Source organism: Prunus dulcis, chromosome 4 (assembly GCF_902201215.1).
Source record: "Prunus dulcis chromosome 4, ALMONDv2, whole genome shotgun sequence".
NCBI classification, from domain to species: domain Eukaryota; kingdom Viridiplantae; phylum Streptophyta; class Magnoliopsida; order Rosales; family Rosaceae; genus Prunus; species Prunus dulcis.
Window position 1 is genome coordinate 21,691,615 of NC_047653.1, and position 11,111 is coordinate 21,702,725.

Consider the following 11,111-nt stretch of genomic DNA (forward strand, 5'->3'; position numbering starts at 1 on the left):
ATCCAAATTAATTATTTTCATTAAAAAATAAGGGGGAAAAAACAAAAAAAATAAATAGTAATTGGCCTTAGCCATGGCAATGGATAGAAACACAAAATACTATTTGCAAGGGCAACCACTATTCACATGAATAGTGGCTGCCCTAGCTCCCCCTTGCCATGACTAAGGGCAAATGAGTGGAGTTGCTCTAAGGGTAGATTGTATCAACTGGCATCTTGGAATTAAATATACTAGCATGAAAATCAGCGGAAACAGTAGCATCAGCCAGATGATTAGCATCATACCCCATGAGATATGACAACTTGTTTTTCTAATTTCTTTCTCAATTAACGATAATTTACAGCTACAATAAAATATGATCGCGAGAAAATCAAAATTGTGCATTCACCACCCTGTTACTGTAATAAAGACCAACAAGCAATGGCTCCCAAAGAGGGTTCACTCAACTCTATGTTGCAAAACAGCCACTGTTGTAAGCAGGAAACAGCATATGAAAGATAATTTTAAACATCTAAGTAGAAAGGAAAACCAGATTAATAAAAACTACTCTCTGATAAACTTCACCAATTATCACCTCTTTTTTTTTTTTTCTTCATTTACTCCCTCATGCTACTATCATCCTCATCCTCGTTATCACGCAGTTCAAGGTCAGCAAGCAACTCTTCAAGTGGGACAGAAGGTGCATCTTCCCCATCAGTCATGGATGCCATTTCTGACGGCTGGTATTCTTCATTATGGTATAATGATATATTCAACCTCATCTCAGGGTTCTCCTCCAGATCCTTCAAGAACTGCTCATACTCAGAGTCCACCTTTTCTTGATCAACTTTAGCTTTATCATCAACTTCCATGCCAAGGGATTTAAGTTTCCATGGGCGAGCCTTCGCGTGCTTCTTCTGTCGCTTTTCTTCGTAGCTCTTCTTTATTAAAATTGCATCAGGAATGACTAGACCCTTGTACTTCTCTAGTTCATCGTCATTACTGTTAGCCCCATATAAGTCGTAACCAAGAGCATAATCCCCGGGGTTTAAAAGATGGCCAAGATGTGTTTTTATGTTGAAAATAGTATCATTCTTCCCAAAGTCAGAGACACGAGCAACTTGTGCATCAGCTAAAGCTAACCTTGAGCCACCAACATTAACTTCGGGCGAAATAATCTCCAAATCAAGCACTATATACTCCACTAGCTCCCTGCTTGTATGTAGAGATTTAAAGGAATACCTCCAATACTGATCAGTATCAAGGAAACAATGTCTCAGGGTGAAAGGATCAAACAAAGCAATACTGTTGGTCACTTTAGTGCAGATCACAAGAGGACCGAGGTTTCCCAAACTGGACCTGACCTTGGGAGGCAGACAAATCAAATCTTCACGGCAAATGGGGCTTATCTCAACTGAGAATGTATGCTTATAATTATAATTATTACTTTTAGAATCATGGGAAACAAGCTGTTTGTCACTGCGACTCCTTACTGGAGCAACTTTACCAACAAATTCCACAAATTTCACACCATGACTCCGGTTTGCAAAAAAGAAGTCAATACCTTGTTCCATCTGCTTTATTTTTATGGCACTAGCAGCAGCACCATGCCTCAGGATCAGCTGCTCCAGATAGAAAAACGTGCGTCGGTGAGAAACATGCTGGCGGAGTTGCACAGATGCAACCCACTGGTCAGGATTGGCCTGAACCCTTGAACAAGACTCACACATATGCTCTTGTTGAACATACTCTACAACATATGATTGTTCAAGTATTGCTCCATTAAGAACCTCCTTCTGAACTTTCAACTTAACCTTGATCCTCTTGGAGTGAGGTTCAGTCCAAATAAATTCGGCATGAACTAGCCTAACTTTATTCAAATTCTTCAATCTCTTAACACAGAAGGTTAGCAGCTCCTTTGATTCTAATTGGGCTTTGATCCAAGTTCTTGGAGGCTGCAAGTAGCAATTACACTCTGGACAATGAATAATGGTCACATGCTTCTGCAAACCTTCCGTAATATCAACTTCAGAGCGCAAACACTTGACACACATATTGGCAGCATTTGGTACCATGGGGATACCGCATTTGCAACATAGTACACTGCCAACAGTTTGATGAACCATAAACATACCTGCCTCTTCAGCCATGGCTGGTGAATGCAACATGACAGCACAAAAAAAGACAAAAAAAGAAAAAGAGAAACAAATTGTTAGTATTTTACAATATCAACATAATAACAGCAAAGGTCGAAAATTTTGAGCAATAAAAATTATATATCCTTGCATTTAGCTCCTAAAACTATAATTTCAGGGTGATGAATCACTTATCCCTCAGATTAAATGGAAATCTCATCATTCACAATTCGAACTTTAACTAGTTTCGAGCTACTAAAAACAGACCAAATTTAGATACAAAAGGGAAAAAGATGTAATTTCACGCTAAAAACATACCAAAACAGAGAAAAAAAATGCAACCAGATTATCATAAATTTATATATTGCAGACCCGAAAAAGGGCCACACCATAGAAAACAAATCATCTCAAAAGAAAGCAATTATAATGAATGTATTGCCTATTTCATCAGAATTTATTACAAAAAATTACATCAACAGTAACCAAACCACTTTTAACATTGATAAGCTAATTGGTAGAGTTTATTACAAGAAGTAACATCAACAATGAAAAACAGAGGAACTAATTCACCCCATCCTTCCCAAAGGAAAAAAACCATCTGACCCCCATCAACCTAGATTTCATTTCATCATCACAAGTAAGCCCAAAACTGATTATCAGCCTGGGTTTCAAACGCACAAAACCATATGCACAAGGAGAACGTTAAAAGACCAAGCAGCTGAGATATTTTAGAACACAAGGCAAAATGATATCTGCAACATCATGCATCCCCTAAAATCCTCTATCAAGCATTTCAATTTACCTCACAAACCTCCTACAGGTCAATTAGAACAAAAGCACCAAATTAACAGCAAACAAACCCTAATTCTATAAATTCAAGTTGAAAAACAGAAGAGATAAGAGAGAAGCTGACATTACCAATATGAAATCCTCACCTTGTCTCCAAATTAATGGTCCAAATACAAATTAAAAAGTTGAAAACCTGCACAGACCATAGCCCAAAATTAAAACCTAAAACTTACAATATAAATTAGAAAACTCAAACCTTGAAGAATTAATATTATCTTTTGGCATAGGGAGAGTGATGCCCATAAGGATGCCCATCACTAAACTTTCTGGCTAAGATGGTTTTTTCAGTTTAACAAAATTGAAACCCTAAACTTTCTATTTCAAAGGATGCCCATCACTCACAGATTTGTGCCCACCCATGTTTGGTGCTCGTATTCTAAGAGAGAGAGAGAGAGAGAGAGAGCAAACCAGAGCTATAGAGAAAGAGAATCGAGTGAGAGACGGAGAGTGAAGGCTGACACGATTGAGAGAGAGTGAGAGAGAGTGACGGCAGGGATCGAGCAAAAGGGGGGTTTAGATTGGGGCTGAGATTTTTGGTATGGGTTTGCTTTTGAAACGAAGCCTGGGAAGGAGATTGAGAGACCATGAGATATAGAGATGAGAGAAACAATTATGGAGAAGAAAGAGAGAGATACCTGAGAGGAGATGAGTTGTGTTGGTCGCGCTGTCTCGTCGTCGCAGAAGGAGGAGAGGAGCGACTTTGGAAAGAGTCGAACTCGAAGAGAGAGAGAAAATAGAAACCCAAAACCCTATATTCAATTAGGATTCTACAGCGTTTACTAACTCGACTTGAAATGTCTGACTGACGGTGTGGATAACTCCACATCACCAACTCTTCATCCAATGGTCTATAACAGTGGGCGCATCCATACACCAGTCCTACTGTAGAATTTTCCTAGGGGTGTGCTTGTGTGCGTCCAGTGAATAAATGACTTTTCAACGCGTGCACGCATGTGTAAATAAATCATAAGAAAAGACCAAATGGAGCACTAGCGCCAAATGAATTAGGCAGGCACAGCAAAGCGAACTCAATAAAAATGAATTAACACGCGACTCTCTCTCAGAAGAGAAGACCTCTGTGTGTTTGTATCTCATCTCATCTCATCCCAACTCTTGAGTCTCTCGCTACCAATTAAAGGTTTCTGCTTTCTCCCTTTCCTTATCTTCTTGTATTGTTTTTGTCTGTATTTATTGAAACACAGTTCTGGTTTCATATTTAGTTATTTTCTGCTCTTGGATGGATATTGGGTTTCTAGTTTTAATTTGGTTGATAAGGTTTGTGGATGATGAATTGAGCCTTTTTAAAGTTCTGGGTATCTTGAGTTTGATGTCATATCAGGAAATTGCCAAACTTTCTTATTAACTAGCATGTATTTCTTGGATTCTGATTTGATTCTCAGAAAAACTAAGAATTTATTCATCACTAATGTATAACCATTTAGTATTTCTCAACTCTTGAAATAAGTAGGGGTGCTTAAATAACTGAGGTTGGATTTGGGATGGAGATGATGTCTAGAAAAACTTGTTCTATAAATCTGAATGCCATAATTTTCTTACTTTGAGCTATTGTTCTATAAACCAGAACTACGCACTCAGTTAGTAATAGCTGGTCAGCTTTGCTGCATTTAACTACACAAGAAAATAAGTCATACAAAATATCTTTTGTTAAAGAATTTGTCAATTCTAAGAACACTAATTTACAATATGCGTGTGTGTGCGCACACCGGTCAAGTATTAACTTTTCTCCACATACTCTACCTTTTCTGTTTCCCTTTTTGACACAGGGAACATTTACCTCCCAAATATGGGGAATGGGGAATCTACATATACTGATGGTTCTTATGATGATTCTCTTCGTGAACTACCTTCCCATGCAGGGACTTCAATGGATTCTAATCGTCAACCGAAGCAACAATCCGCATACATAGCCGACAATTTTAACTCTTTGGATCAGGTTTTAAGCACTGGAATTAAATTTGTTATTTATTGATATATTAGAAGATTTGCCTACAAAGAAATTTTTATTTCTCCATGCTACAGATCAGCATAACTTTGCTTTATGTATTAAGTCCCTATTGAGTACTTGAACAGCACAAACCATTAAAAGATTGCAATATATGGGCAATCAACTCAAGAATGATTCTCATTCATTGTTCATTTTGACATCAAACCATGTTGAGATGTTCATATTGAGTAATTATATTATTCTACTTCCCAGTCAACCAATTAAGTTTTCAGCATCACAAGGTCTTTTCAAAATTTTATGTTTTGAAATATTCAGTGGTTACTTTTCACTTTTATCAAACCAGTCTAAGCTTAATTTGCACTTTTCACTATATTAAGAAGAATGATAGAACATTTATCACATTGGCATTTATACAAAAACTAAAAAAATATACATGTTATTAAACTGACAAAAGATGTATGGCCATACATTTCAACCACCTTTTACAAGTGTCATGAAGGTCACATATCTGTAGACAAGATTTATTTATGTTTTCTATCCCTTGATAAGCTTTCTGGGTTTTAGGTGTATGTGGTAATAAGCATTTTCATTATCTGACATGAATGGAGAATGCTTGTAACCAGAACCATCACTATATTGCCAGGTTATTTCATCATTGAGAGAAGCCGGCCTTGAATCATCAAATTTAATACTTGGTATCGACTTCACAAAGAGCAATGAATGGACAGGTGATATTCCTTTGTCAATAAGCATTTCTACATGAGTTATAAATGGAGATAAAATTCGTATTTTAATGGTTGTAGGAAGATATTCATTCCATAGGAAAAGCCTTCATGCAATTGGTAGCACGCCTAATCCTTACGAGCAAGCAATCTCTATAATTGGCCGTACTTTGTCTCCTTTCGATGAAGATAATATAATACCTTGTTTTGGATTTGGTGATGGTTAGTGTCTATGGACGACTTTACTTTTGGTTGAATAATTGGTGATTTTTCAGCAACAATTGTTCTGATTATATCTTCGTTTGTAGCATCAACACATGATCAATGCGTGTTCAGTTTTCATCCTGAGGGCCGATATTGTCATGGTTTCGAGGAAGCTCTTGCACGATATAGGGAGATTGTTCCGTTATTAAAGTTATCAGGTTCTTCAAAACTTTCATTCTTGGTTATGCAAAGTCCCGTCCGCCTGATTTGCATACTTACCTGCATATGTAGGATGCCCTTGGCTACATTTCTTTTCCTTTATTGCCTTTTACAAGTGTCATGAAGGTCACATATCTGTAAACAAGATATATTTATGTTTTTCATCCTAACTATTGAAATGGTTCTGTTATAAAAGTTGTCAGGTTCTTTAAAAATTTCCTTCTTGTTTATGCAACTTCCTTCTGCAAGTCACATCCGCCTGAAGTGCATACTTACATACCTAGGACGTCCTTGGCTTCATTTCTATTCCTTTATTGACATTTTTTTTTCGAGTCAGTCGATAACTTGGTTTTTTTTCTCTCTCTATTTTTTAACAGCAGTAGATGAGGTGGGTATTTTGTAAGTTTACTGATTATATTAGCTCTTGCACTGTTTCTCAGTTCTTCATGTCATTTGAGTTTTGAGTTTGTTAAATAATGCTGTCTATGTTGTCATTTAGCTTTTTAAAAACTCCTTCTTGCAGCAGCTTAAGTTCATATATGTGATCATGATTGTCTGTTTAACCATTGCTATAACTTCTTGTCGTTGTAGGCTCAGATATACCCTGATTTCTGTTAGTCCAACATGGTGCATACATTTGATGTGATAATCTTTGTTTCCTTATTCACAGGTCCTACCTCATTTGCCCCAATAATTGATGCGGCAATTGACATTGTTGAAAACAGCAATGGGCAATACCATGTTCTTGTCATTATTGCAGATGGACAGGTTGGTGAAACATGTTCTTATGCATTTCTTTTTCCTTCTTTATCATAGGTTTCTTTTTGTTTCCTATTGTTCTATATTCTTCTTATGGTCTTGGAATGCTTCTATTTTCACATAGGTTACCAGGAGCCCTGATACTCCTCCTGGAAGACTCAGTCAGCAAGAACAAGCAACTGTAAATTCCATTGTTGCTGCTAGGTAAAGCAATGCATTCTGCAGCTTGAGTAGTAGGTCTGTTTTTGTTCTAGTGTCCTGAGTCCTGANCCATCAGAATCCTTAACAGTCAATATCCTCTCTCAATTATCTTGGTTGGAGTTGGAGATGGACCATGGGATGCAATGCAGAAATTTGACGATAACATTCCTCAGCGCTCATTTGACAACTTCCAGGTATTTAATGACGTGCCACACCAAAATTGGATTTTATCATAGGTTAGTTTTTATCTATGTTAGACATTACAGTGCCTTCTGTATATGTTTTGATTTTGTTGATATAATTTAAAAGGAATTCTGTCTGCAACTCATGAAACATATCAGTTTCGTGCGTTTTTATTGGTGTTGCTCTGTGAAGCTGATATACAACTATGAAGTAAGCTGTGACACAAGGACATATCAATGTGGCTAGTCTTGAAAACTAGGATAATAATCATAGGATATGGTGGGGGTAAATTAATAAATATCAAGTCAGATATATTTGATTTTGTTATTCTAATAAGGTATTTGGTTCATATATCCAAGAAACGCTTGTACCAGACTGAATTGCCTTGGATTTATTTTCTCGGTTTTGTCTGAATATCCATTGTTTTTTTTTTTTTGTCATTTTTTTCCATAAAACTGAAGACTTGAAGAACGAGTTGAAGTTGACAATTAAAGTTTTTACTTCTACTATGATCCCTTTCTTGTGTCTTTGTGGAGATGAAAATAAAAATTTCCAGGTTGGGTCCTAAAAGGAATTAGAGAATTACGGAAGTAAAATTCTGATTGTATCTCAGTAGTATCTGAAACCCAAGGTGATGCATTCACTGCTCTCAAAATGACTGCATTGAAATACATCTCCAAGTAAACCTTCTGATTGAAATACATACTCAGATAGCTGGAGTATGTTTGGGGTATATTCATGTAATTGAAAATAGAGTATATCGATGGCATATCTTGCAAACCTTCTGAGTACTAATTTTCAAGTAGATGAGATTGGTTGAGTGGTTTCAATTGGAGAGCAGATGCAAACCTTCTTACATGTTTTCCTCCTACAGTTTGTCAACTTCACCAAAATCATGTCAGAGAACACAGATACATCAAAGAAGGAAGCCGCCTTTGCACTTGCTGCCCTCATGGAAATTCCATATCAGTACAGAGCCACCCAAAGTCTTCATTTTGTCAAGTAAGGACATGACTTGAAGTTTCTAGGAAATGCGTAGTTTTGATTCAGGGATTTCCAAATATTTGACTGTTTTCTACTTATGCAGTCGTGAACCAGTAGGTGGTCCTCGTACAAGGCCACTTCCACCTCCACGTGAAGTGATTAATCATGATAATGCAGTTAAATCAATCCCACAAATTACAAACGTGCAGAAAGTCGAGCCAACAGCTCCTGTAGCTCCTGTGGAACCTGTATTTCTTTCTCCCCTCTCCCTTGTTTCTACTACTATTTCTAGATGAAAATTTTTGTTCATGCGAACTTATTGTTTTAAAATTTGTTTCATGTTTAAGGTCTGTCCCATTTGCCTGACAAATCCAAAGGATATGGCTTTCGGATGTGGTCATACAGTAAGTGCAGCTATGAAAGTAAATTTTTGTCTTTTGAATGAGTGATATCAACAAGAACTAAGCAAATTACTTCTTCTTACTTTTTCTTCAAATAAGTGGCTACCTCGTTTCCTAATCTGGTATAATACTTGTTATCATAAACAATTATCTGTTGATCCGTCAAAAGGTCGAGTCAAAAGTGCTCTATTCATTTAATCAATTGAGGTACTAAAGTCCAAGTTTCGGCCTCGTGAGGAGGGAATAGATTATTTTGAATTTAATGATGGCTTACGTTGTCCTTGAGTTTTTGGTGTCGATCCTTTATTTTTTTTATTTTGCCAAGCCATCTTAAATCTTTTGATCGAGTTACAGTGGAGAACTGAAGGATCTTTCGTGCTTTTGGCATCTATTTACCAAATGAAATCCTATTGTCAAGCACCTTACTCTATGGAATTTAGTGATATATAGTTTTCATTTATTGAAGTGGAAATTGCTTCACATGTATGGCTACCATATTTACTAACTGTGTGCTTTTTCTTGTTTAAGACATGCAAGGATTGTGGGCTGAGTCTTCTTTCATGCCCTTTGTGTCGAGAACCCATATCAACACGCCTGAGACTATATACTTGAGTTGGGGATTGCTTTGTTGTATGAAAAGCGTCATCGTTTATTAAGGTGCTAATGAAAGTTTCACCTCGAATATATCATTGTATATTATTCACAATTTCACTCACATGGCAAAATCTACCGATTTCTTGCGCAAGTTGGTGCCGTTCTGTAAAATATGTATTTATGTATAACACATTTTGAGTATACTTTACTGCAATAAGAAGAAAAAGGTATGTTATTTGTAAGTTGCATTTGTTTACCGCTGATTTCATTAGTTTTGTAGCAACTCCTTATGTTTTCTGTTGTTGTAATGCTATGATCGTTGCACAAGCTTCAAATACTTTATAGTATAATTATTTATTTTAAATGTTGAATTGTAATTTGCTTCAAATACAAAATTGCTCTTTCGAGAACCAGAGATGGGTTACTCTGGTTGTTTTCTATGCATATATATATATATATATATATATATGTATTTTTATATCATTTGTTTGGCTGTGTTGGAGGTGCTGACTGGAAAGAATCCGACAATGGGTGTGGATGGAATTGATGGCCAGTAGAGAAGGATGATTAATTGGAAGTTAATTATGATGCTTAGGAACTACTAGTAATTCAGACTTTGGTACAAAAAATTGATGAAAATAGAGCAATGTTCATGCATAAATAGACCATGAAATTGGAGATCAATGGTTATAATAATCATTTATTGCTAGTGGAGGTTGAGAAGGAAAGAAGGCAAGTAAACCGGTTTTTGTACTAGTTCACGCCATCTCTCTCTTCCTCACATGGCTCCCGCGAGAGAAAACTCTGACCTCTATTATTTTCATATCTTTCTCAAGATCATCTGACCGACTTAAGTATAATAGGGCTTTTGGCCAACACCCCTGTGTGTAGTCTATTTACTCCAGCAAATATTCCCCGTGCGGAAATTTACTCAAACACCTTGTATTATACAAATGTAAAACCTAATGTTGATATGTACCTACACTTGCCTCAACCTTTAGGTGGTGTATTGGAAAGAGCTTGTATGTATAACATGCATAAATTGCAAAGTGAAATATGATGGTGAAGCTTTATCATTAATTCTTCCAATTATGAGTGCTATTGTTTGTTTTGACTATCAATTATTTTATTTTGGTAAATAATTTTTAACTATTTAATTGGGATGAACGAAAAGCCATTTATGATGAGTAGGTGTTTGCAAGATCCAATTCAATTCACCCAAACCGACTGATTCAATCTAATTTTATCCAATTTCAATCGGTTTTTATGATTTGGAGGATTGGATTAGATCTGTAATTTTCAAAATCGACATAATTGGATCAGAAGACGGATTTATTCATGAGAATTCAATCCAATCTAGTTAATTTTGTGCTTATTTCGCTCTTGTAGGTATTTGTAGTTGAAAAGGTTATGAATAGTCCTTTAATGAGTTATGTTTAATGTATTATATAATCAAAACAATTTTCTCTAGTATTACATTTATATTTTTCATTTACATATATTAATATGTTTGGTTATATTAAATCTAAGGATACATTTTTAATATTTCATTAGTCTTTTTTCATGATAAAAACCGTTCATCCCAATCCAATCCGATCCGATCCAATTAATATTGGATTGGATTGGATTTAAACATTTAATATGATTGGATTGGACTGAAAAAATCACAATCCAATCTATATTGGATTGACTAAATTTTATTGGTTCCAGACCGATGTACATCCCTAATGGTGAGAGTTCACCTACAATTTTCTTTAAATGTGGTTTATTTAAGGGCTCTTTAGTTTTAACCCATAAAAAACTTAACTAATTTGGAAGAAAGATAATTAATTTTGCTTAATTAATATAAAACCAAAGCCACCTAATTTTACCAAAAGGATATCCAACAACCCTAAAATTACTACATGTGCCATTG

The 11,111-nt window shown here is 35.9% G+C and overlaps 2 protein-coding genes across 4 annotated transcripts; one reads left to right on the forward strand and one right to left on the reverse strand.

Annotated features, from left to right (window-relative positions):
* Positions 1-272: 272 nt before the first annotated feature.
* Positions 273-3,710, reverse strand: LOC117626056 (60S ribosomal export protein NMD3-like). Of its 2 annotated transcripts, none has more exons than XM_034357697.1 (3): positions 3,599-3,710; positions 3,050-3,096; positions 273-2,131 (listed from the first exon to the last, which is right to left on the reverse strand). In XM_034357697.1, the coding sequence occupies exon 3, from the start codon at positions 2,127-2,129 to the stop codon at positions 597-599; it is 1,533 nt and encodes a 510-aa protein (XP_034213588.1). In that variant the 5' UTR covers positions 2,130-2,131; positions 3,050-3,096; positions 3,599-3,710; the 3' UTR covers positions 273-596. The 2 variants fall into 2 exon arrangements, with proteins under 2 accessions (XP_034213588.1, XP_034213589.1); XM_034357698.1 differs by having other exon boundaries at positions 3,033-3,096.
* A 216-nt stretch (positions 3,711-3,926) lies between these two features.
* Positions 3,927-9,452, forward strand: LOC117624572 (E3 ubiquitin-protein ligase RGLG3). Of its 2 annotated transcripts, none has more exons than XM_034355896.1 (12): positions 3,927-4,101; positions 4,748-4,917; positions 5,573-5,657; positions 5,733-5,873; positions 5,960-6,073; positions 6,745-6,842; positions 6,958-7,037; positions 7,123-7,228; positions 8,092-8,219; positions 8,305-8,449; positions 8,549-8,605; positions 9,131-9,452. In XM_034355896.1, exons 2-12 carry the CDS (start codon positions 4,768-4,770, stop codon positions 9,212-9,214), a joined length of 1,188 nt encoding a protein of 395 aa, XP_034211787.1. In that variant the 5' UTR covers positions 3,927-4,101; positions 4,748-4,767; the 3' UTR covers positions 9,215-9,452. The 2 variants fall into 2 exon arrangements, with proteins under 2 accessions (XP_034211787.1, XP_034211788.1); XM_034355897.1 differs by having other exon boundaries at positions 4,841-4,917.
* The last annotated feature ends 1,659 nt before the right edge of the window (positions 9,453-11,111 follow it).